Below are 27,692 nucleotides of genomic sequence, written 5' to 3'. Positions count from 1 at the left end.
GTGCCCTGAGCAACCAACACCAGCAAAAACATATGAGGCATAAATAATACGTACAAATATGCTTACAAATGCCGCTGTTTATTTACATTCTATACAAAACATGGGTTTGTCTTTTTATTTTACAAAAAAATTGAATATATTATTAAAATAGGTAACCCTTCCCTAGTTGAAAATGCAATTTATTTTGTTTTTTCTTTTTTTGCAATGGTGACTTCTTTTTAAAACACAAAATCTGAATTAAGAGATTAGATTCTAATAAAAAATTATAAAGAGAATTCTGCGCATGTCGTCTCCACACTAATGTCTGCGTGAATCCGAGCTGCATCAGCGGGGGGGCCCTCAAGCCGGGCTCAGAGGCCCAGGGGTCTTCGTGAATGCAAATGTGAGCGGCCCGCGCTGTCCCCGGCTCTGGAGGCTTCTGGGAGGAATCCAGCACCTCTCTGAAATCAGGGCGATATGCCTGAGAAAAAGAGGGAGAGCGAGTGCTCCCGCAGCGGTGGGGACACGGCCAGTCAGAGGCTGAAGTGTGAAGGGGTTATGAGGAAAAGGGTGAGACGTCAGGGGGAGGGGAGGACGCGTGCGATATGGGAGAGGCGGGGGGATGGAGGGATGAGGTGTGTAACTGAAAAAGCGGCGAGAGGACAATGTAGAAACCGGAAAACGCAGAAGGGAGAGGGGGCAGAAATATGAAAGAAAATAGCAAAGAGGGGAATGGAAAAATAGGAATGACCAGCAGGATAGAGGAGTGATGGGGAAGAGGTGAAAATGGATGAGACGGGTTGAAAGGAGAAGGGGAATGAAAATAAAGGAAAAAGGCAATTTAGGAACACAAGTAAGAGGTGGAGGAGTGAGAATGAAAAAGTGGAAGCAAGGAAGAAGCAGCGTAGATGGGAAACTTGGGGATACCGGTTAAAAATGGGAGAGGTGGAAATAGAAGGAAGACAAAAACGAGCTAAAGACGTAAAGTAAAATTGAGAAATGGTAGTAACACGAGAGACAGTGGCGTGGAGGAGATGGAGAGAAGGGGATATACTAGGTGGGAAATGGAGGGCGAAAGGGAAATAGGACTGGGGTTGTTTGGAGATAAATAGAACAGGTAGAACGGTCCATAGGAGAGAAAGGAAAGTAATATAGGGCAAAAGAGAGAAATTTCAACAAGGACAGAAAAAAGAAAAGAGGACGAAAGAAAAAAGTACGTAGTGAGAAAAAACGTAGTAGGAGGGACGAAAAATGAGAACAAGTCAGGTCAAGAGGAGATTCCGGCATGAGTTAGAGGAAAAAGAGCGTGAGTGCGGCAAAAAAAGCACACAAAAAAACAAACAAAAAAACACAGCAGTAAGAAGGAAACGGGGCGAAAGGGGACAGGGAGTTTAGAAGGCGTGTTAGAAAGTAAGGTTAAAAGAAACAGGACGAGAGACAAAGACAAAGAGAAAAGAATACGAGAGATGGGAAAAGAAAAACAATAAATACAACGTATGCTATAAAGAAGGAGGAGTGTAAGGTGAAATTAAGATGGTTAAAGGCAGAGGTAAAGAACACGAAGGAGAAAGGTTGATGCTAGTGAGAAGGAGCAAGAAGAAACAGAAGAACGATAGAAGTGGTGATACAGTAGCTCAGTAAGAAAAGAAAACATAAAAAAGTGCCTAGCAGCTAATTAGGAGATACTGTCTCCCGCCGCCAGTAAAAGATGCAATACCGATGAGCGGGGCAAAAAGCGGACAGGGTGGTAACCAGAAGGGACTAAAAAGCCTCCTGGACAATCATAACACCCGGTTTTGCATAATTGGTGACGCAAAATGACACGCACCAATGCAAAACACGGGCGGAGCAGAAAGCGAGCTTCTTGAATCGTATAGATTCCAAGAAGCCCTCACATGGCGAGAGCAGCGCATGCGCTTTGCTAACGCCAGGCGAGACCTAGAAAAAGGAGGGTCAAACCAGGTTTTTAAAAAAAAAAAAAACGATTTTGGAAGGGCTTTTGTAAAAACAGCAGAATTTTTACAAAACTCCCAGTTTAATTGCAGTTTTTAAGACAGTGAGAGGCTTACATTGTAAAAACTGCGCAACTAACTGTCTGTTTTCCCCAAATAAACAAACTAAACACAAGAGATAGAAGGAAAGCCTGTTTCATGGATTCTGTGAACACTCAGAAACATACTGCAGGGTACACTTTCTTTGGCTTATAACTTGTGAACATTCTCTCACAACAGCAGGTCGGCTCAGACTTCCACTAACTTCATGTCTGATTCCACTGTCTAGAGAGAATTCACAGGCAATGCTTGGTTTCAGTATCACTTACAGAGGGCTGTCCATTTCTCCTGCACATGCACAACCCGGTCTTCTGTATCACAATTTATCATGAAAGAAAATGACATTATCTAGGCACTTGCAATCGGATAACAGAACGAGGAGGTAACAGACACTGTTACTGCAGATTAAAGTTGCCATATCCAGAGCAGTCAATGCCACACAGTCTCTCTTAAACCATTTTAAGGTTATTTATTTTTGGCAAACAGGTGGCCAGCTTGACGTGGAGGGCAGGCAGAACTACAAAGATGGCAATGATACAGTCGTGGTTTGTCAGTTTGTTAGAAAATGGAGCCAAGAAGTGGAAAACCAAATGATCTAGCTAGAGGACATAGAGGGATGCATGGATGATCAACACAAGCAGTCTGACTTGATTTTACTTTGAACTGTTAGTGGCATTTGTACAGTGCATATTGTGCCACTGGTATAGCCTTGTAGCATTTTTTGGTAGTCTATAGACTATTCTCATGGTACACTTGTAATATGTGCTACATGCATTGTTTTGGGATCTTGTTATACGTGTTACATGTATCGTTTTGGGGTCATATCCCAAGTTGCCTGGCTATGTCTTATTCATTAGGCACAGTATCTGAGACATCAAGCCAGAGCGAGCTGCCAATTACTTAGGCATATTCTAGGCCAATAGGCCAGCCCACTGTGCAGCCAATTAAATGTGTGAGTGGTACTTCTTGATGACAAATACTTATGGAAGCCATGCTAGCTGACTACTGAGCATATCCCAGCCATGTTGGATGTGGATGTATGGTAGAAGGTTCTACCCAGTGTGTTCTGTTTATGTCAGCTTTTGACTCACTTGAGAAATGGATGGCGGCAGGAAACAAAAGTTCTTACATTAAGTTTTTGCATCTATCCAAACACCAAATGAGCAACGACAAATTAAGGTACTATGCCAGTTCCCCACAACTCCGCTTTAAGGAACACAAATTGAGGCCTATGGGGCTATTACCATGTACATTGACTTGTATGCCCCATTTTGAGATTGATAGAGTTAATTGTGTTTTGATTATGATGTGTACATAAACCTCAGGAATAGTACAGTCTAAATTTACCGAAATTCATGGCTTGACAAGGATTATTCTAGATACATGAGCCTATTTTCCAATTGGAAGCATGGATAATGCAGAATAAACGTTATACCATCAAGACTTTGGACGACTTCTATAAAAATATACAGTGCATCTGTATGATTTGGCACATATAATACATTTATTTGTTCCAATAATAATAATAATTTTATTTTATTTTTTTACAAAAATTCCATATTACTTTGACTGTAATTCACTTCCAACAAATCCTAAAGCAGCAGACTCCATAGTTTTCGGAAAACAGCATGTTTTCAAGAGGTAAAATTAATGTTTATTTTTTAAATACAGGATACAGATCTGTTGCTTTTCTCCTTTACACCAGCACAGGCGAAGCAAAAATAGCTTCACTGAACCAAAATCAAACAGAAGAGATACAGCATACTGTTAGAAGTATGAAAAACCTTATTTAACCAAGTAACAGTTCTACAAACACCTTTCTTCACCCCAGGATGCCTGGAACCCAAATCCAATTATGACACATCCTGCCTGAGTACAGAATGCTCCCACGTCTGAATTATGCAAATTACATAAGGAAAGCAAAGGGGATTTCAATTTTAATAAACATAATAAATAACCCTTGACATTTAAAGGCTATATATACATCTTATAACTTGCAATGCCTCAAAGTGGTGCCCGACCCGCGTTACAGGCACTTATTTCGCTCGCTCACCTTGTACAACAAGCTTTATGAAAACAGTTACCGAACATTAAAACATGGTGTAAAAAATAAAAAAAAGTCTCTGGCTTTTAAAGTATGTGCGTCATGCGTCTGCATTTCAGTGTAAGGTGACGAAGGGTATACTAAGGATTCAGTTTCTATTACATTTCTTCATGGCATATTAGCTGGGCAATATTTTACCAGCAAGGAATGGTTACTGTGATAAACCAGTGTTCTTAAAGTAGCCCTACTTTTAATTGTCTCTGTGTCCCTGTCAAGTGAGTGAATCCCTCCACATTCATTCCCAGTTAATGGGGAGAGGGGTACAGAATAGATTCACTCAAGATGGCGGTGCAACACAGAGCCACAACCTTCTTAACGCAATGGGTGACGTTAAAGATGTCAGGCACTGCCCAGCAGAACACCGCGAAGGCCGTTTCATGAGCCTGACATTTAACCGAAAACAATGCATTAAGACTTGGACAGTTCACGTTTTATGCCGTTAAAAATATTCTCTCTTCTATGTTACTGAATACAGCTGTTCATATATTTAGCACAGATGGCCTGGGGCAAGAATGTGGGGTCATTTAACGCTAATAAAATGAAGCATTACACAGCATATTATTCAGTGGCTTTGAGGAAATAACCAGCAGCAATTTTAACTGCAAGCACATGGTGCGCCTTCTTTCAAACTGCACAAGGGGCTGTAGCATTTTGGAGACCAGCGCTGTGGAAAAAACTGGTTGCGCTTTCTCAAATGTTTTTAACCTTTTACTTATATGTTACTGTTCTTAAATAACTCTGCCATATCAAATTGCCGTTCTATATTTTCATTTTTATTTAGATGTGAACATTTCAGCAACCCTGATATAGTGATCAGTTCCTGTTTCCGGGTTACAGCTATTGGGTTTTATAGATCTATATGTTCCACAGCAGATAGAAGTCTGAGACAAAAATATTTTTTGCAGCAATTTCTCTGCTTAACAATCCTACTTTTAAGGGGACTCAAAGGCACAGGGTAATGCTGGTAGTGCTTTCTTGTCAGTTTATAAACAATACATTAAAAAGTCGATTTTATTCTTCCATAATTTAAATACCTAAGTGATTTACAATTTATTACTTTATGACAATGACTTCAAATTTACATTATTTAAGTACCATTATAATGGTGCAGTGCATAACATGTATTTGGAGATATCCCATCAGAAATAATAAAAATCACTATAAAAACGATGCTGGAAAGAACATACAGAACATAGAACAAGGATTTGAGACAGACTATGGATTCTTCCTTCTATGAACCACACGTATAACCAAAAAAAAGAAGAGACACACAGCAATGTTCAAATGAAGTGCAAATATCTTTGGAGGTTAGAATAAAATATATTAGAACATGAAACAAAAAATAAAAAGACAAGTACTTCAAGTACAAGGAACAAATCTGTACGAGGTCCATCATAGTGTTTTGTTAGGCTAGTCTCAACATTGTTACTTCTTCCTCTGAAAAACGTTAGCCAGCATAGCACCGGAAGTGGTCAGCTGGCCCATTTTGTTCAAAAACTTCGTCTTTGTGTCTTCGCTGACAAGGCTTGCAGCAATTGACATGGACCTACAAGAGAACACCAAAAATCATGTTTAATCGCCTGAAACAATCAATGGAGAAAACAAAATTGCAGCAATCTGTCAAACGGGAAGTTGCACGTTGTGCACTAATAATTAAAAAGCAAGTTACGCCCAGTCATAACAAGTTGCATAAATCTCAAAGGGCGTAAACTGGTAGTTGATTGTTACTCTCGGTAACAATTATTAGATTCTGTATTTCCTCTGCAGAACCGTCATAGTCCAAATATTCAAACTTATGAGACAAGATTTGCAGGTACAGCAAGTTAAAGACCATTAATGCAGGGGCGTAACACAGGCCTCCGCATCCCCTGCGGTGCGGGGGGGGGCCCCCGAGCTGCAGGGGGCCCCCTCAGCCCAGTACTAAGGCCTTAGAGCTCCGGATTAAATCGGGAGTGTACCTTGCAGGGGGGCCCCCTGAGCTTTCGTTACGCCACTGCATTAATGATGACACATGGATGTGTTTCTGATGCTATGAAAGTACCCTCTGTACTTCAGATTCCTCCCATGTCAGGAGCACATGGAAAAATCAGAGGAACTAGATAATAAGTTAGATATATCTATATAAAAGTGGTCCTAACTATTACAACCTAGTGGAGATGGGCCTCAGTTCCATCCTGGAAGGTTTCAGGGTGATCGGTCAAGTGGGGCCTCAGAAAAAGGGCAGAGGGGTCCCAAAACGCATTTTCACAAGCAATTCCCCCAGAAAAACTGGGAAAACAGTATTACACTAAAGCGGGCTTTTAGTGATTTGGTATAAATTTGTTCAGCCATTTTTGAGAAATTGTGTTGCAAAATTGAGGGCCTGATTTAGATCTCGGCGGACAGGTTACTCGGTCACAATGGTGACGGCTAGCCCGTCCTCTGAAATATAAATCCCATTATATCCTATAGGATTTATATTTAGGCAGATGGGTTATCCGTCATAGTTGTGACGGAGTAACCCATCAACCGAGATCTAAATTATGCCCATAGTGTTATCTCAACGGTTGTTCCTGCGGGAGTATTACAGTACTCCTGTGGTACTGTGAATCTAAAACGTAGGGCATTATGATTAAAGGAGAATGCTGTTTTTCCTTTAGCCTGACTGAGGACCGGGTATCGAGCTATCTGATTGGCTGGCGCAAATCAACAGAAATCTTGAAGCTGCAAATTTAATACTTGAGGACTCGGTCCCCATATCAAGAGCTTTAAAAAAAAAAAAATAAGGTAAAAGGGGGCAGGGTAGGGGCACTCTTACCCCAGGCCCTTTTGAGCAGTTCCCAGAGGGACCCTCCCTGGGCCCAAAATAATAGTAAAAAAATGAAGCCTCTGGTGAAGACCTGTGGGGTATTGCAGGACTCAAATAGGCTCACCGTGAAGTATCTCAGCAGTAACGTAGGGTACCATAGGACCGTGCACGTGCTAAAAGGTGAAGCTTGCACCATCCCACTGTACCTTTGGTGTGCTGTTTGTGCCACAGTACAGTGGGAGCACAGTAAAAAAAAAATGATACATGTTGTGCGATCGTGGTGGGCTGGCTCTACAGCCAACCCCATGTTGTGGTATGGCCAAAGGCCGTGTGTGACTGGGGGATGGTCGGTCATGGGGGGTTGGATGCAGAGCCTGGCCACAGGCCAGGTGCTGTGGCCAACTCGACTCTTTTCACAGCCAAAGGCAATTCATTTGAGCTGTCCTCAATGATGTTGTTTAACATGTCATGAGTGAATAAATATGTAAGAACATAAACAGTGCATGACAGGGGCGAAAGTTATAGTTAGCACAGTAAAACTAAAAATGGTGAATTTCAGTGTTTTTTGTTTCATAATAGTGTTTATATCATTACAAGGCCTATCTATAATGTCACTTTAACTTTTGTTTTTTTAGTGGCTTTATGTATACACATGCATACATACATACATACATACACATCCTTAAGAAGAATAAGTTACATGGCTTAGTTAATGTTGGTACTGAGAGACACTACAGTACCACTACACATTATTTTTAATAAAATATAGAAGCTGTAGCCTGAAACTTTAGACCTTTATGACCAAGTGGCCCAGGCGCTGCACGATGATTATGTCAGAGGAGATTCACATTGGCATCGAGAGGATATGACCATATGTTATGACACTTCTACGTAAGCGGGCCCCAATTGCAGTGTGTGTGTGTTCAAATGTTCTGGGTTCCCAGACTTCTTCATGATATGAAGAAACCAGAGGCTCTATGAGAAACATCATAACTGATATCAAGCTATTCCTCAACTAGAATCTTCATTGTTGAAATAGTCCAACAGCAATATAGAAAATAACTTCAAACGATGTGTCCTACACCATTGAACAATATCCTGAACCATTACCAATCCGAAGAGGCTTTTTTTCTTTTTTAGAAGATCCTAATCAAAGCAATATTGCTTGCAACTGGAATGCAGCAATGTATTTGTTAAGAAAGGAATGTTTTTTGCATGATTTGTGGGAGTGAGTCTCTACATCTAGTCAAAATGTTAAGCGTGGATGTTTCTGTCCGGTTCTGCATTGCTTTGGTCTCATTATACACAATAATCGTGTCTGCATTTCGAGCCGATGTAGCTAGGTGCAGTAATGCGCTGTCACCCTGAGGACCACTCTGTGGTCTGACAGGACGAGCCAAGCATACCTTCTTCAAAGAGAGAGACTACTTTCCCCTCAATAGAATGTACAGTACTGATGGTGCCACCTAGAGAGGCAAGGGGCTCCTGGCCTCGCCTTATAAATTTTCTATTCAGTTCAGTACAACTGAGTCCTACACTACATCCCTTTATGCATGAGTGTAATGTAGTGTGTTAGCAGGCATGCATAACTTCAGTGTACGGCAGAAGTATGCAAGGAGTATCTGTGCCAGGTTAGACTATGGGCAATGCAGAATTCACTTTATGGGCAATGCAGAATTCACTTTATGGGCAATGCAGAATTCACTTTGATGTTGGTACTGTCTACAGAATGGAAGATGAGGCTCATTTTCGACACCGGCTACATGGGTTGCAGAACCTGGACTCAGGCCTTGTCTTGACAATTAATTAAATCATTGGGGTGAGGGAGGATAGGGGGGACAGCAGTGTATCTGAAGTGCAGGGGTGTCACCTGGCACTGCCCTGACTTTTGTTCCTCAATAGATGCTAAAGACAAAAGCTAGATGACTGGCTAGTGTGAAGGCTAACCCCTACTTTGTGTGTCAGTGGTTTGGTTAGCCTATGTGAAGCTTTTGAGACCCACTCACCTTCCTACTTTTACCTGGAGAGTGAAGACAATGGGCCTCATTCAGAAATTGGCTGACTGGTTACTCAGTCTGAGACGTCATGGATATCCTGTCCACCATATTACATGTGCCATTGGATATAAGGGACTTGTAATATGGTGGACGTGATATCAATCATGTTTGTGATGGAGTAGCCTGTAAGCTGAACTCTAAATCAGGCCGTGTGTCCAATTTGGGTGGAGCCAACACATCAAATGGTGGAACTCTCTAGAAATCTTTAGTGGGGCAGAGACGAAGAATCAACAAATATGTCTGTAAGGACTGTATAAACAGTGACTGAAGATTCCACTCAGAGTTCTAGGATTTCTAATGACCAATGGAGGCTCCGTTCACCAGCATGTAGTAAGACTTCTGTGATTCAAGGTTGGAGTCTCTGACTCCCATCTTCCCAAGTCTATTTTCCCCCAAGGATGGTATTTTTGTGCCATATCTCTCCAATCACATGGAAGACCTTAACAGATTTAAGAGACATCTACAGTGAAGAAATTAAATATACTGGGCTGAAGCACCCTGCTCAATGTCTGCAAAATAAGTTTGGGGCACCACACTGGCCTCAACAGGAGCCACAGTTATGGTTGAGTTTGAACTATTTCATCATCCAGAACCTTTGGAATTAAAGGAACAGTATGAAAATCACACATCGCTTCAAAATCTATACGACAAGTAGGGGGCAACTCTCACCACCCTCCACCCCGGTAAAATAACTTGTAATAAATCAAAAGACAGTTTTATTCCTGACATGTCTTGTCAGAACGAGTGTGGGGAAAAACACACCGGCATTGGTCAATTGCTTCGTTGCACAATCGAGAGAATCTGTCCTCTGCGCCTAGAGTGGTAGGAAATAGTTTTTTGTCGTCCATGAGAACAAGTGCACCCTAGCCCTCAATTCATGAGTGGAAGATGGCGAGAGAAGGTGTCTCGCCAATATTCTAATACAATGAGATGGAGAAAGGATTTATTTGTAGACCAAATATCACTCACACCAGTGAATGTTAGTGATTGGTGAGGTGGGGCACAGAAAGTCTGCATTAATAGAAGGCTGCTGTCCTTTGTCTAGGTCCTCAAGACATTTCTGTGGGTAGCATGGATAATAGAGTAACATCTGGTCTCATCTGTATCCAAAGGAGTATTATCCTGGATGGCTACTGCACCACATGGAGCATAGGCTTTAGAAAACGTGTTTTAGATCTGGTGTGGTACCTGGAAATATCTGAAAGAAATCAGCAAGAATTAAAGTTGCACAAAAAACAAACTTAGAACTGAGCTACGTACTCTACAACACCACCTCCACTTTCGCTTGGGAGGCAAACACTGTGTACAAAAAAGTATACCTTGCTTCAAAAATAAAGACTCAAAGCATCAGAAAGTAGTTTTTCATTTTTCTCAATGACTAAGTCGAGAATTCGATCAGCTTGAGGAAAATACATATTTCTTATAAGCAGTTGTACATGGACTTGTAAGGAATATCTCCGAGGCACAGGTTTATAAAAAAGAAACCTAGAACAACGCGGTATGCCAAGTTTTAGTGAAGGAAGCATTCCGGGAAGGGGTGCAAGTGAGAATAGCTTCTTCTTTATTACACTGCTTACTTCAGCCAAGCAGACAGCTGGAAGACATCCAATCTGTATTGTTACTCATCTGAAAGAAGGCACCATGGCACATGCCCTAAGTTTTCCATGTCTGTTTTAATTATATTTGAAGATTATGAAGACTTTGGAAACTGTACATTCCTTAAGTGAACAAGAAAGCGCAATGACTTAAAACCACACTACACCCTAGGTCATCACATGTTTGTCAATCTTACAAACATGTTATAAAGTTCTTAATAACGCACATAATGTGAACTGCATATTTTACATGAACAGTTCGTGATTTAACACTTACTCTCAAGATGATTTACGAATTATAAATTTACCTTCAGTTTTTTACTGACTTTCAAGTTACACATTGTTACGATTACTGTAACATCTAGATTTATGTTATTCCAGTTTCTTAAAATTATGCAATATGACCTTGCAAAGATGGATGAAAATGTACTATTACCACCGAAAGCTCACGGAAACTGGTCAAACATCGGAAAGGATGAACTTGCGCTGAAATCAAGGGTGTATTAATCGTAGTTTTAATTTTGCAGAATAGAAAGCTCTCAAATTGTCAGCTATTGGCCTTCATAATAAACTATAATTGTGGAAATATTTAAGCTGTACGGATTTCAAATAGCAATCATAAAAAATGTTTGGCTTCATGAAAAATAGTTGCAGCATCATATTAATAAATATAAATATTAAATTCGAGGTACCCAGCATTCCGCGCGTATTTCGTTTATGAGCCAGCACCAAGAGGCACTTCACTCTGTAGGGAGCTCCGCACAAGTCCACGAATCTTCAAGAATTTAAGCTCTTCAACAACTCCTCCCACCTGTTATCTCGTAAGTATTTTTTCCTTATTAAGAGTCCTAATGTCCTGTGAGGGACGGGTGCTGATCAAAGACATTCACATCATGAAGTCTGACTGGAGGAGCTGATAGCGGCTCTCCCACATGCTCACCACCTTAGAAGAATGGTTGCCATGATCAGGGTCAGATCCCGCCTCACAGGCGTTCCAAGGGAAACATCAACTCGTCCAAGTGCCTTTCACGTAATTTTCCCTGGGCGGATAATCCCTTCTGTGTACTGAGGGACAGTGGATCACAGACACGTGCACTGTTCTGGATCTTTCACAGCTAGGAAGCCTTCTTATCCGGTGATAGCATCAGTCCCTTAGAAGATTGCTGTCAACATCAAATGTCGCATTGTAATAGGATTGCATAGACTCGAACAGTGACGCCTTCAAAAACATCAACACCAAATTCAGTTCACACTAAAGCTTGATGAAAACAAAAGTAAACATATTATTCATGTTAATGGGCGAACAAGGAAATTTTAACAGTGAGGGCTGGCACTGTAAGCAAAAAAACACACTAAGGGTGGGCGTAGTGCACCGCTCCGCCCGCGGAGTGTGCGGAGTACTGCCTGCTTCGTGGTCCACAAAGTAGGCGTAGCAGGCAGCGTTACGCACACGCCACGGCGGAGCAGAGTTGCCCGCCACCCGCCTCCCGCCCACCCTCATTTTAAAATAACTTAAAGTGTTTAAAAGTAAGAAAATGTCTTACCTGAGGTGCGGCGTCCCGGGGCTCCCTCTTCCTGCTTCAGCGGCAACTTCTTCCTCACAAATGCGCATGCACGGGCGCACGCGCATGCACATTTCTGCCACATGGGAGAGGCAGAGATCAGAGGCCTCCATATCAGCCTTCTGGAGCTCTGGGCCATCCTACCTGCACTGAAAGCATTCCATCACTCTGTCAAGGGGAGAGTAGTGCAGGTGTTCACACAACACCACCGCCATGTGGTAATGCAACAAGCAAGGCGGGGCGGGGTCTTGGACCCTATGTCAGGAGGCTCTGCATCTCTGGACATGGCTGGAACGTCAAGGCATTTCCTTGGTGGTTCAACACTTGGCAGGTTCTTTGAATGCCAGGACAGACGAACTCAGCTGTAGGTGCATGATGGATCACGACTGGTGTCTTCACTCGGAGGTGGTGCAAGCTCTCTTTTAACAGTGGGGACAGCCTTGGTTAGATCTATTCGCCACCAAAGAGAATGTGCAATCTCAGCAGTTCTGCGCATTGGAGTTTCCAAGGCGGCACTCGCTCCGCGACGCTTTTCGTCACGAGTGGAGTTGTGGTCTGTTGTACGCTTTCCGCCTGTACCACTTCTGCCCAGAGTGCTGAAGAAGATCAGGCGCGACCGGGCCTAAGTCATTCTTGTGGCTCCGGACTGGGCTCGAAGAGTTTGGTTTCCCGAGCTACTCAGTATGAGTGTGGATCCTCTGATCCGACAGCCTCTTCGGGAGGATCTTCTGTCGCAGCAGCAGGGGACGGTCCTCCAACCGAACATGTCCAGCCTCCACCTCCTTGCGTTGAGATTGAGCGGCGACAGTTGATTCCATTTGACTTGCCTCCTGAAGTCTGTGATATCATTCTGGCAGCCAGGCGTCCCTTCACTAAATCGGTATACGCCTGCAGGTGGAACAAATTTATGGCATGGTGCACAGCAAAGGCTGTGGATCCCCTTTCTGCCCCTCTTTCAGAAGTCCTTTTGTTCCTTCTCTCTTTGGCCCAGCAGGGCTCTGCTCTGGGCACTATTAATTCATTACCACCCTCACCTAAAAGTGCCGTTGGCCCATACATTACGCCTCATAGTTTTCCATACAGTCTTGAACAAAGTCCTAAAAGGTTTTTTGTAATAACATCTTGTTTCTCTAAAATTGAGTAATCAGCAATGTGTAAACCTAGATTGTATATATGAGATGATATACCTGTAGGGCATGATATCTACTGATACAGGTTCTATGTATAATCAAAGATATTCTATATATGATGACTTACTGTTACAAAGTAAGACAATGTTTTGTATAAAGGAATAATGGTTTGTATAAAATAACATATCTTTTGTACAGATAACAAATCGTTTGATAGACATATCTTCTTTTATTGAAGATATGAAGCTAGCCTTCCTGTATCAAACGTCATGTATGAATTGATTGTCAGCCTCAATTGAAAAAATGCATAAAGTGTATAGTAGCATAATATTCTCACTAAATCTAATGGAGATTTGGTATTGGGCTTCCTATAAAATTTGCTGTTGTGTACGTGCGTCCAAACATTCACTTCAACTCTTTCACGCTTTTCAAATACTCCTTCCATTTATACCAGTATGAGTTACATTGGGGTAAACTATACACGAAATTCGTTATTGTTAACAAAAATTTTTTTTATTTTTTTTTATTTGTTATTCTCTGGTCCAAATTTTGTTCTTTAAATCACTAAGGTGCCATACTTTATTAACAAAGTCTCACAAACGTTTGGACTCGGCACGTCCTTTAATATAATGCATTTGGTTACTCAACAGTGCATGGCAGAGTAATGTTCTCACCTGATTTAATGGAGCATGGACTACGGGTCCTTTATACGATATACTCTTGTCTGCATGCATTTGAACAATAACCACTTATTTACATCAGCACCCCTTTTTTTACGAGTGCTCAGATATTTCATCCACTCATACCAATATTTGTAATAACATCTAGTTTAACAATACGAGATCCTTTGTTATTTCCAACGCGACACCATTTTCTATACCTCGAGTCATCGAGATACTAACAACTTTATTGCCAATGTTTTCAACACGTTTTTCACTCGGAACGACAAAATGCGCTGGTCACTTAGCAACGTGGCACGCTTTTTTTCACTGGTTCACTGTAGATGTTGATTCCGGATTGGCCGACCGCCAGCGAATCATGTTTAAATATTAGAGTATCCCCACCAATCAATGCGACCGTACCTAGCAGACTGAACTTCGTTCTCCTGCTGCAGCACTACACGGGAGATTCGTACACCCGGAAGCATCGAAGAGAGGTAGGGACAGCTTTGTTTTGTCGTTTCATACAGGTTTTTTCTGCAGACATTTGGTTAGTTTTTAACCCCAGGAGCTTATTATGTTTCCCTTTTATACTTTGTTATAGTTGATCGGACTCTTTGAACAAAAGCGACAGCTATCCAGCAGCTCGCGTTTGCGGTTCCCGTTCGTTATTCTATGTAATCAGACCCTCACGCTGAGTACATTCAACACTAGAAACCCAACCATTGGGCTACTGCCTCCTCGTGAGTCCCTTCTCACAGGGGTAAGTAGAAAGCTTGAGTACCTTGTTAATCATGCATTTTTACGATATCGAGTTTGGCACTAATAGTTTTTTCATTGTTCTCACACAGCACCCGGCTGGGTCCCTGTGAGTATTTTATTTCACATTGAGCACGGTGACACTGCACACTAAAACGTTATATATCATCTATGACGACCAGGTAGAGAGACTTAATATCAATGCTCCTCTAAACCCTTTTTTTTAGAGACAAAAGAGCATTTTTTCTGACAAGAATTTTTCTTTATTATTCTTTCGTAGGTGTCCCTATATTAGACTGTCCTGACGAGACCCTCTAATTGTCATAGGGTCGAAACGCCGTTGACGTGAAAGGCGAATCATTCTTTCGACACTTAGAATGATTGAGTGTTGATAATTGGATTTATTAATTGTTTATGATTGCCTTTGTAATGAAAAATTGAAACCTTTCTGTATGTTGCACTTTATGTTACTTGTTTGTTTAGGTTAATTTTTTCACTGGGACACTATTTGAAATTCGTATAAATATTGTCAATTTGTATTGTGAATTTATGTCCACTTCCTACAAAACCTTTTTATTATATAAAGAAAAAAATTTCTACAAAAAGATCTAATGTGTATGGGTGTGCTTTTCTTTCTGACATCACATTTAATCCTCTTCCTTGGATTGTTATCATGTATTATACATTATATTAGTAAGTATTAATCCACACGAGCCATTGTTTCCTTACAACACATAATACCCAGGCTCCTTGTGGGTAGGGTTTCCTTGTTTCCTAATCAACTGGGCACTATTAAGGGCTACCTTTCTGCAATTCCAGCCTTTCTCAGGCTAACTGATCAGCCCTCTCTTTTTAAGTCCCCTGGTGTAAATAGATTTTTTAAAGGCATTACTCACCTTTTTCCTCCTATTCTGTTTGTGATGCCACAGTAGGACTTAAATCTGGTTCTTACTTATTTGATGTGCGCTCCTTTTGAGCTACTTCACAACTGTCTCCTTCGTTTACTGACTATAAAGACTGCTTTCCTGGTGGCCATCACTCCGCTAGGCGCGTGAGTGAGCTCCAGGCTTTTTCCTGTAAACCTCATTTTCTGTCTGTTCATCCGGACAAGGTTGTGCTTCGCACTCGTCCTTCCTTCTTGCTAAAGGTTGTTGCTGCCTTCCACATCGGGCAAACTATCACCTTGCCCACTTTCTTTCCACCTCCGCCCCCTTCTAGAGAGGAAGAGAGGCTCCACCGTCTGGACCCAAAACGTGCGCTCTCATTTAACCTGAATCACACACAACAGTTCCCGGTGGATGACCAGCTCTTTGTTGGCTACGTAGGCGCCAAGAAAGGTCAGGTTGTACACAAGAGGACTATCGTCTTGTGTATAAAAGCCTGTTATTCTCTGGCTAAAAAGGAACCTCCGGTGGGGTTAAGTGCCCATTCTACCAGGGTGAAAGCAGCTACTACTGCATTGGGACGTGGTGTCCCCCTGCAAGACATCTGTCAGGCAGACACGTGGGCCTCGCAGCACACTTTTACTAAGCATTATTGCTTTGACAGTCAAGTCCGGAGAGACGGCTTCTTTGGCCATTCTGTTCTACGTGACTTTCTGGTGAGATCTTGGTTCGCAGACCCACCACCGGGGTTGGTATTGCTGGGGTATCTGTTCTAAGGTAAGGAATCTATCACTAACGTGTCTCTTTCAGATGCACAAGTTACTTACCTTCGTTAACGATATATCTGTAAGAAACATTAGTTAGTGATAGATTCCTTACTGCCCCACCCATTCTCCCCGTTCTGCGAACTGATTTCTAGGGTTAAGGTCATCCCTTTCAGGGCCCTAGTTTCGATGCACCAGTGGTCAGTATCTTGCATGGCTCTGTGTTCCTGGCGCGGAAAGTCGTGTACAGAACTGATGTCCGTGCCCGAGGGCGGCGTCTAAGTAGCTGCCTCGATCACGACGCCTACGATGGATGCGGAGCCGCACAACGCCACCTTCCGACGCGCAGGGGTACTGCTGACGAAAACTTTACGGATCCAGCCTGACGCCTGGGGGTAATTCTAAGGTAAGGAACCTATCACTAACGTGTCTCTTTCAGATCCAAAACTCACTCATAGAAAGCAAATTGCAGAGTGTTTTCATGGGCAAATCTTGGAAAAGTGAATAAGCAAAATAAGGGTCATTATAAGCAGAGTACAATATGCTATTCAAGGCTGAGCTACTTTAAGGTTTTTACTTGACAGAAGGCGATTTGTTTAGGCATTTGCTTCATTACTTTAGATACAAAAGGTGTTCTTATTGCAATTAGCATTTTACAATTTGCTTTTTAGTGGCCTCTACTGTCTTCTGATGACTGGGAGTGGGAGCAAGAAGGCTCAACCTGACTGGTTTTAACAAAGAACAGTTTGAACTTGGGTACGGGTCTAGGATTGGACGAGACAAAGGCCTAAGTCATTATTGGGCACCAGAAAGTAGCAGGAATAAAAACTCCGAACTACTTTTGACATCTCCACCCTTTCTATGATTCCCTTTCTCCTATTTCTCTAACAAATCTGTTCTACGGACAAATACAGCATTCTTGCCAAGGGTACTCATGCCCTTCCACAAAGGGCAATCCATCATCTTGCCAGCTTTCTATGCACCACCTCATCCTTCCAAGGCAGAAGAATTACTTCATGTCCTTGACCCTAAGAGGGCACTTAACATTTATGTAGACCGAACCACAGACTACCAACAGGATGACCAACTTTTAGTTGGGTTCTCTGCGGCTAACTAAATAGGACCATCCTAAAGTAGATTGTGTTATGCATCAGATTTGCTATTAAGAAACAGACCCCTGAATGCTTGTATGCTCACTCCACTAGAGCGAAGGCTGCTACCAGTGCCAAATGGTTGCCAAGCTGCGACGTGGGCATCCCTCCCCACATTCACAAACTACTACTGTCTGGATAGCCAGGTCCTGCAGGAAAGGCACTTTACCCTATCTGTCATATAGGATTCCCTGGTCTCAACCATTCCATTGACCCACCGCCGGAAGAGGTACTGCTTTGGTATCTATTCATAAGGTGATACATCTGCTGTTAGAAATCCTGATCCGATTTTAAGTTAATTCCTTCAGTTATGCCTTTCATGGTAGAGACTCTGTCTAATCGCAGATTCCTCGAGACCCACTCCCCTTATTCTGTGGAATGGACTCATACTGTTCATTAATAAGAAGCCAAATTAAAACATCCGCACAATCTGATTTCCATAGCTCTGCGTCCTTCGGAGCAGACCGATAAGAAAGAAACTGACGTCAGTGTGCGCCGGTGGAGTGTGTATATCGGGGCCAATGTCATATCCAGCAGCAGCACAACACCATCTGTCGACGTGCAAGGGAATTGCTGGAAAGTTTCCAGATCCACCATGGTGCCTAGGGTAATTCACAAGGTGAGGAATCAGCGGTTAGATTGAATCTCTATCAGAAAAGGCGTTACCGAAGGTAAGTAACTTGTTCTTTTTCACAATCTGTAGGAATTACTGGTTTGAAGTTATGAAATATCAGGCCTTTCAAAAAGAGAACACCTGGTTTCCCAATGGTCTTGAGTGTCCCGGAAAGGGTAAGATAGAGCTGCTCCCCTCCGGTGGCCGGGGAGGAGGAAGAGGAGAGAAGGATCTGATGTGTTGCATCAGTATTGCTGCATGAAAGGGTTTTGGGCCTCCTGCTGTGTCGAGGCTAGCAGAAACTGGTGGAAGTTAAGGCCTCTTTTGAAACCAAGAAATTGGCAGAATCTTTGGTTGTCTTTCTTTTGTGGCTGTAACTTCCACAACAAACAGAGGCTGAGCTGATCTTGAAACACTAATGCAGAGTTAGCCTTTTCTCCGAAGAGGTTGGAGCTACTGCATAGAAGAAACACGGTGGACTGGACATCATTCAAATACCCTAATATTTGTAGCAAGGCAAGAAACACAACCTGAACCCAGCAGAATATAACAACTACCGCCCGATCTCACTTCTCCCACTTCCTGCTAAAACAGTGGAGAAAGTTATGAATACTCAGCCAACTATCTACCAGACAATCAACTTCTTGATGAGACTCAATTTGGCTTTAGATCAGGGCACAGTACTAAAATGGCCTCGATCAAAGCTACCGAGGAAATTAGAGCTGCATTGGATAGCGGTGGAGCGGCAGCACTTATACTCCTTAGAGTTGTCGGCAGCATACAACACCGTCGACCACAAGCTGATGATTAGTCGTTTGAGTACTTTAGGGATCAAAGAGAAAGCTTTAACCTTACTCACTTCCTTTCTTTCAAAAAGACTACAATCAGTGGCCATGGACCATTATGAATCCTCTCCCTTCACGCTTCCCTGTGGGGTTCATCAACCAGCCCTACATTATTTAATATCCATATCACTGAGTTGGCCAATCTGATCAGATCATTTGACCGGTCTCTGACTTCCTATGCTGCAACGCCCAAATTGTACTGCCAGCCTTCAATAATGGCACCAAAATCTCAGCTCAATTCCATGACTGCATGCTGGTTGTCCGTTCTTGGATGGGTAAGCACTCCTGAAATTAACTCGGGTAAAACGGAGGTGGTTCTGTTTGGAAACATCTCCACAGCCTGGTCCCCCCACTTGGTGGTCGAATTAACTGGGCCCCCTATGCATCCCGGCGACCAAGGCAAAACATTTAGGAGTGTTAATTTAGAAAAGTTGAACTTCGGACAGCAGGTCTACGCCATAGCCTCCTCCAGCTTCTGTCTACTCAAATCAGTAAAAAAAAATCTTGCCCTTCATTCCTGTCCACACCACCTTAATTTTATCTAAGTTAGACTATTGTAACGGCCTATACTTTGATATGCAGAAAAAACTTCTTAATAAGCTTTAGACAGAAAGCAGCAACAAGGCTTATACTAGGCATTTCCAAATTCCAATCTGTTGCAAAGGATATTCAGAAAATGCACTGGTTTCCGGTAAGAAGCAGAATCAAATTTAAGGCCCTATGTATCACCTATAAGGCTCTACATGACACCGGTCCTCAGTTCATCAAACAGTCCTTGAAATGGTATTCCCCCAATAGACCTCTGTGTTCTGCAGGGGCAAACCTCATGCTGCTATCCAGAATCCAAAAGGCGAACTGGGGTGGCAGAAGCTTTACGGCAGGATCCATCAAGCTCTGGAATAGTCTACCCAGCTCCATAAGAGCCCTGCCTACTTTAATCTTGTTTAGGAAGAAGTTCAGAACCTTGTTATCAACTAGGTTTTCCTTTCTTGCTCAGGAAAGCTAGCGCCAAGACACTATTGGTATACATGTGCTCTATTAATTGTTATAACATGTCTGCATACTACCTCCGATGTCCCCTTAGCTCTGGCAATGTAGTCCACACTTTCAAGGCCAGACTGAATAACTTGCAAAGAAGCCACCTGGCTATCTCCAAGCAGTTTTGAGGTTCATGAGTGCATATGAAGTTTATCAGGCAATTTGGGCGCAATGATACTCGCCATATCCCATAAAGCATGGATGGACCTGCTGAGGATACAAGTAGCCTTGGCCTTCCTAAAGTCTAAGATGAAGCATCATATTACATTTACACTCTGGTAGCTGTTATTTGTTCCCCAGACAGTAGATCAGTTTGGCTTGGTACTCTCACTCTCTGCAACTTCATTTAATGATAATAAATTAGTTCGCTTTGGGGTCTGTTTGCAATAATCCTCTTCAGAGCCAAATGGTCAACTGACTACACACATTTCAAAACATGAAAAAGTCATACATATCATTAAGATGGGGATACGTACCCAGGTGGTTCTTGGACTGTCTTATTTTCCACCTTATGTTCACATTCCTTTATCATCGAGCTTAAAATAACCTAAAGAGTAAAAAGAAAAAAACTGATGGAACCAATACATTTTTAATAATGCTCAGAAATATTAGAGTAAGCATTTGGGCGTTTTGAATGCTGTTCTTATATAAAAATCTATAATTGATATTTCTCATTTTTGTTCGCAGCGAGGGGCAGAAAAAAACATCTAATCACCTATAAAAATGTTTTGTTTTTTTTTGGGGGGGGGGGAGGGGGGGTAACAAGGAGGAAAAACTAAACTGCTAAAAAAAAAAGCCTACTTACCTAGTAGATTTCCTTAGTGTGGACTTCAAAGTCATATAGTGTGTAAAAAACTTGGAAAGGGGGTAAAACAACGACCAAATGAATGACACACTACAAATCAAAAAGTAGTGCATCGTGTGATGTGGACATATTTTAGAAAATAGACTGGTGGTACCATCACAGCAAAAAAAGGACACTAATTGTGCTGATTAAATAAAAGGTGTGAATGTGACAAACTGGTTTTCATAACTAAAAATATCCTTGCTATAAAAAGGAACAAAATGACACACCTTCAATGAAATGGTGAGCTGAGGTCCATTATCATTGTCTCTCCTAGGGAACACACAGATGAGAAGCCATGCTTGTTTCAAGGTTTGCTTGACGGCTTCTAGTCCTTTGAACCTTAGGATTCATTCTGCGAGCTCATGGAAGCCAAGTACATTCTTTTTACTTATTCCATAAGGGTGACGTACGTGTTGATATTCAAAACAAACTGTATATGAAATATTTTAAATGCTCAAACGGTTCAATAGCCGTTTTTCCTTGTGGAGTGGGCCCTTAATCCATCAGGGGCTGCTTCTTTGCCGGGGCGTGGCAGATCTTTATGCAGAGAATGATCCAGCGAGAGATGGTCCTTTCCTGCACTGCCCTTCCCTTCTTCGCTCCCACGTACCCCATAAAGAGTTGGTCGTCCACTCGGAACTCTCTTGTGCGGTTAAGGTAGAACAACAATGCTCTTTTTGGATTCAGTTGGTGGAGACGCTCCTCCTTTTTAGAGGGATGCAGGGGAGCAAAAAAGGCAGGCAATCTGATGGAGTGACCCAGATGGAATGGAATCACGACCTTTGGGAAAAAGAAAGCCCGGGTGCGAAGATCCACTTTGTATGGAAAAGACATCAAATAGGGAGGCTTGCAAGATGACGCCTGCAGCTCACTCACCCTCCAGGCAGATGTAATAGCCACTAAGAAGGCTGTTTTGATGTCAACAGCCGGAGGGGAAAATTGTGTAGAGGCTAAAATGGAGCGCACATCAGGTAGAAGAGGACCAAATTAAGGTCCCACTGTGGCATAACAAAGGGCGTGGGTAGAAACAAGTGAGGCAGCCCTTTAAGAAACCTATGTACAATTGGAGACTTAAAGAGAGAGGGCTGGTCTGGCAGCTGCAAAAAAAGCAGACAGAGCAGAAAGGTAAACCTTGTGAATTCCCAAAGCAGAGTCTTGCTGGGCAAGGGTTAGAATGAATAAAAGAACAGAGGAAAGAGATGCAGAAAGAGGGTCAATAGACCTTTCTGTACAGTATAATACAAATTTCTGACAACGGCAGGCGTATACAATCTTAGTGGAGGGCAGTCTGACAGCCAAAATAACGTTACATACTTCGGGATGAAGGTCAAAAGCCATCAACTGCCACCGCTCAATCTCAACGCACGCAGCCTGAACGTAAGATCGATGCGCATCTTCAGAAGCTCTGGAAACCAGACTCTCCTTGCCCAGTCCGGAGCCACAGGAATGACTTGAGCCCGGCCGCTCCTGATCTTCTTCAGAACCCTGGGCAGGAGTGGTACGGGCAGAAAGGCGTACAGCAGGACTGAGCTCCGCTTGCGACTAAAAGGGTCTCTGAGTGATAGCCGCCTTAGAAACTCCAGCACACAGTACTGCTGACACTGCACGTTCTCTTCAGAGGTGAAAAAATCTAACCAAGGTTTTCCCCACTGCTGAAAGATCTTGCACCACCTCCGACCGGAGACGCTATTCGTGATCCGCTAGGCACAGATGGCAGAGTTTGTCCACCCTGGCGTTCAGAGAACCTGCCAGGTGTTGAACCACCAGGGTTATTCCCTGCTGTTGCAACCATGTCCAGAGACACAAGGCCTGACGACAAAAGGTTCACAACCCCACCCCACCCTGCTTTCTGCAGTACCACATGGCAGTGGTGATGTCCGTGAACACCTGCACTAACTTCTCCTTAACAGAGGGAAGAAACGCTTTTAACGCCAATCGAATCTCTCGGAGCTCAAACAAATGTATGTGGAGCCCTGACTCTGCCGCAGACCAGTGTCCCCTGATTTCCACCTCTTCCAGATGGCCACCCCATCCTAGCAGTGACGCATCGGTCATGACAGTGAGTTCTAGTTGAGTAAGGGAAGGGGGTCTGCCGTTGACCCAATCGCGGTTCGTCAACCACCACTGCAGATATTTCGTAGTTCCTTCTGAGATGTGAAACACATTGGTGAGATTTCCCTGATGCTGTGCCCACTGGAACTTCCAGTCCCACTGCAGAGCCCACATACGTCACCTGGCATGATTTACTAACAAGATGCAGAAGGCCATAAGGCCCAACAGCCTCAGAGTCAGTCTCACCGAAATCCAGGATAGAGTCCGAAACATCGGAATCATAACCTGAATATCCTGGACTCGCTGCTCTGGGAGGATAGACCCAAAACTGCACTGTGCCCAGAACAGCTCCAATGAAAGGGAGCATCTGAGAAGGAGTCAGGTGTGACTTCGGCACATTTATAGAGAACCCCAGCGAATGCAAGAGGTTCACCATAGTTTGAAGGTGGGAGATGATTGCCTCGGGTGCGGACACCTTCAACAGCCAGTCGTTGAGGTAGGGGAAGACTGACACCCCTATCCTGCGTAAATGAGATGTAACCACCGCCATCTCCTTGGTGAACAACCGAGGGGCACTGGTAAGGCCGAAGGGTAGCAAGGTAAACTGAAAGTGCTTGCGGCATACCTTGAACCGCAGGTAACACCTGTGGCCCAGCAGGATTGAAATGTGAAAATACGCCTCCTGCAGGTCCAACACTACCATCCAGTCTCCTAGGTCTAGGGTAGACAAGCCCTGAGCTAGAGTGAGCATCTTGAATTTCTCCTTGAGGAAGAGATTGACAGTCTGAAGATCTAAAATGGGCCGCAACCCTTTGTTGTTCTTTGGAATCAGAAAGTAATGGGAATAACAGCCACTGCCTACTTCTGAAACTGGGACCCTTTCTATAGCTTCCTTGACCAAGAGAACTGTAACTTCCTCTTGGAGCAATTTTAAATGATCCTCAGTCAGCCGTTGCGGACTTGGCAGAATGGGAGGAGGAAAAGAAAGGAAGGGAATAGCCCTCTTAAATGCTCTGCAAGACTCAATTGTCCGATGTTATGGACATCCAGTGGGGGAGATGGTGATGTATTCTCCTGCCAACTGAAGTGTTGGGGTGTGGTCTTGAAGAGTCAGACTAGCAGTGCTTGGAGGCTGCGGCTACCGAGGGCAGGGTGACTGATGACTTCTGGCTTTCATTCCGAGGTTGGAAAGAACTGCGTCCATGAACAGTTTGGGAAGCCTGCGCAGGACGTGGCTGGGATAGGGTTGACGTGGCAGAAAACCCCTTCCGTTGCCACGAAACGAGCAAAAGGTAGACTGGCCACGAGGAGTGGAAGAGAGGCCCAAGGATCTTGTTGTAGTTCGAGAGTCCTTGAACCTCACTAGGGCCAAATCTGACTTTTCCCCAAAAAGGTGGGTTCCATCAAAGGGCATGTCCATCAAATTTGCATGGACATCACCCTAAAAACCAGCTGTCGTAAGCCAAGCCTCAAGGCCACTGTCAAAGAAATCTATCTGCCCAGTGAATCTATCGTTTCAAGGCCACACCTGATGGTGAATTTTGCTGCATCTCGCCCGTCCTTAACCGCCGGAGAGAGCACTGCCCGGGCCTCCTCTGGGACTTGTGGCAGTACTTGCTCAACCGTCTCCCAAAGGGAGTGGGAGAAACAGCCCAATAGCACGTGGCATTCACTGACCACAATGCCAGGCTGGAGAAAGAAAACATTTTCTTTCCAAATGAACCCAGCGTCTTGGATTCCCTATCCGGAAGGGCGGAAGGGAACGCGCCCTGTGACGTAGAGGCCTGCACCACCAAACTTACTGGGGTCGGGTGTTGGCTGAGGAACTTTGGGTCGCCCAGAGCTGGGCAATGGCAGCGTGCAATTGTCCTAATCACAGAAGCTCCTGTGCTAGGCTTGGCCCACGTGCCTAGAAGGACATCAGTAAGTGCTTCATTAAAGGGCAAAAGGGGTTCTGAGGTGGAAGCCCCAGGCTGAAACACTTCAGTCAGGAGATTAGTTCTGACCTCCACTAAGGGCAGCTCCAGTCCAGTGACTACCATGGCATAAGATGCCCCCTCCTCCGTTGCCACAGTTGGGGGAGAGAGCATGCCAGTATCCAGAGAAGTATGCAGTTCACTGGCTTCCTCAAGTTCCCCATACCAGTCCAACTGCTCTGCAGAATCATCCTGGTGCTCTAGAGGGTCCATGGACCCTTCCCATTCCTTTCCACAAAGTGCTCAGGCAACAACATAGAACCCCTGGGTTCAACGGATGTCCGAATCGGTGTCAAGCAATTTCCAACTACGTGTCGTTGGGAATGAGGATTGGGGTGCCAGCGCCGATGGGCACCGGCAGCACCGACTTTGGGTCCGACGCCAGAGGAGGTCACGATTGAAAGACCGGCGTCGACCCGGATCCGGGATCGGACCCCTGAGGCCCCACCGGCGCCGACTGCGTCAAATTCGACAGGGCCCTTCTGTAACAGCGGGGCCCGAAGGCTCACAAGAGGGGCCGGCCAACTCAAATATGTGGCGCATGGTATGTAGAACTCTTTGATTTGAGCAGGGGTCGCTCCGGCTCACGTAAAGGGAGGGAGGCGCGAAGTCAACCCTGGCTTCGGCTCCGTAGAACCATGCCTAGAGCGTCGGAGCTCCTTACCTCCTTCATCGACGGACGACAGTCGAGGTGAAGATGACTTCTTCTTCTTGTGCCTCATCCCCGAGTGTCCCGACGACCTCAAATGGGACGATGAGGACTTTGGGCTCCCGACCTCCTCTTCCTCAATCGGGACCGGGAACTCCACAGAGTCAGCTGTCGGGCTATGAGGAGCTTCAAAGCCCGCTCCCGTAAGGTCTTAGGAGCCATGGCCCGACAGTCTGAGCATGACTTCGGCTCGTGGTTGCACTTAAGACACCGTAGGCAGACGAGGTGGGTAGCTCTTCTCGGATCGGCGCTTAACTGGTGTAGAAAGAAAAGAACTGACGCCTACGTGCCTGGGTGGTGCCTATCTAGGTACTGTGACATCATAACCGACACTGCCGTCATGTGGAGCCGAGTAGAGCCATCCAACGGCACGCGCAAGGGACATTGCTCAGCAAAAGTTTCCAGATCCAGCCTGACGCCTGGAAAATTCAACTGTAAGGAATCTGCAGCTAGTAGTCGCTATCAGATATACATTGTCCACGAATCCCATTCACCATGTAACTGCACCTTGACGCACAGCAGAGGAGATTTGTCAGTTCCACTGGATCCACTAAGGCGGGCAGAGCACCCTATGTGCATTTCCAAGGGTCCAGGAATGGGGTGGCACCACTTGGCAGGGAAGACTCATAGATGGCAGCGTCCAGGTGCAGATGCAAGGTTGTTAGAAGCGTGTTATGTCTGAGGCTTCAGATCAGGGGGCCAGCCAAGTAGTCCTTGGGGTCACTCAGGGTACAAATGATGCAGGTCTAGTCCTTCTCAGCCAGGCAGGAGGACAGCAGGTCAGCTCAGCAGGGCAGCAGTTCTTCGAAGCAGCAGTCTCGCAGAGTGGCAAGACACAGCACAGCACTCTTCTTTGACAGGTCCAGAAGTGTAGTGGTGATGTCTGAGGTCCTTCTTTTATACACAGATGTGCCGTTAAAGTGGGGAAAAGCATCTAAAGGCATGCCTTTGAGTTGCACAGATGCCCTGTCTTCCCTGCCTCCAGACTAACTACAAGCGGTATGCAGTCCTTTGTATGGAGCCAAGACACAGCCTATTCAAGTGTAAGTGGGGCTGGGCCCTGGTCCTCCCTTCCATTATGCCAGGGATGGCCCATACAGTCACACTTAAGCTCCCACTGTGTGGCTGTCTAGGAGGAAAACACAAAGCCCAACTGCCAACAACAACGAAGTCATGTGACCAGAGACAGTCTGCAGGCACCAAATGGCTAATGCAAAAAAAGGCAATTACTGAATTGTAATTTGCAATCCGATTTCACCATAAGTTCGGATTTTAAATAGACACACCAAACATAAAAAAGTTTTATTACACTAATAAAATGTGATAAGGCTACTTCAATGTTACCCTATTGGAGAGATAGGGCTGGCAGCAGTGAAAAAAACAAAATCAAGAGCTTTTCACTGCCAGGATGTGGAAAACGTAAAAGTATATGTGCAACTTTTTAAACACACTGAACCCTGCCCTTGGGGCTGTCCAAGGCCTACCTTAGGGGTGACTTATTTGTTAAAAAGGAAGGTTTGGGTCTAGCAAAGGGTTTATTTTGCCAGGTCGAAATTGAAGTTTAAACTGCAGACACAGGCTCTGCAATGGCATACCTGAGACATATTTAAAAGGGCAACTGAAGTGGGTGGCTCACACAGGGCTGCAGTCCCAATTGTAGCATTTAATTTACAGGCCCTGGGCACATGTAGTGCAATTCAATAGGGAATTGTAAGTAAATTAAATATGCCAATTGAGTATACGCCTATGTTGAGCAGAAACCACAAGCACTTTAGCAGTGGTAAAGTGCGCCGAGTCCTAAGGCCAGCAAAAATGAAGTCAGGTAAAACAGGTGGTCTGAAGGAAAAAGTTAGGAGGAAAACCATGCAACGGATGTAAGCAAGCATTGGCATAGCCAATAGGTCTCGCCTTTGGGACCTTATAAGTGTTTAGCCATGCAACAGTTGCATAACTAAATACTTATAAGGTCCCAAAAGCGAGACCTATTGGCTATGCCATGCGGCCGCAAAAGTGAAAGTGATCGCGATCAAACATCAAAGCGGCCGTGAAAGTGAAAGTAATCGCGGTAAAGCGCGGCGCGCGCGCACATACACTGTAGCTCTAGGCTGGCCTGGTAGCACTTTTTGGAG

At 44.2% G+C, this 27,692-nt stretch overlaps 1 protein-coding gene across 7 annotated transcripts in view; it reads right to left on the bottom strand.

Annotated features, from left to right (window-relative positions):
- Positions 1-3,512: 3,512 nt before the first annotated feature.
- RELCH (RAB11 binding and LisH domain, coiled-coil and HEAT repeat containing) overlaps positions 3,513-27,692 on the bottom strand; it is a 760,620-nt gene continuing 736,440 nt past the window's right edge. For all 7 annotated transcript variants that reach the window (XM_085606887.1, XM_085606888.1, XM_085606890.1 and 4 more), the window contains 2 exons: positions 20,456-20,526; positions 3,513-5,680 (listed from right to left, as the gene is read on the bottom strand). In XM_085606887.1, coding sequence (XP_085463013.1) covers positions 5,560-5,680; positions 20,456-20,526 — 192 coding nt within the window. In that variant the 3' untranslated portion in view covers positions 3,513-5,559. The remainder of the gene's footprint in view (positions 5,681-20,455; positions 20,527-27,692) is intronic.

This window comes from Triturus cristatus, chromosome 5_2 (assembly GCF_964204655.1).
Source record: "Triturus cristatus chromosome 5_2, aTriCri1.1, whole genome shotgun sequence".
Lineage (NCBI taxonomy): Eukaryota > Metazoa > Chordata > Amphibia > Caudata > Salamandridae > Triturus > Triturus cristatus.
This window is presented reverse-complemented; position numbering and strand designations above follow the sequence as displayed.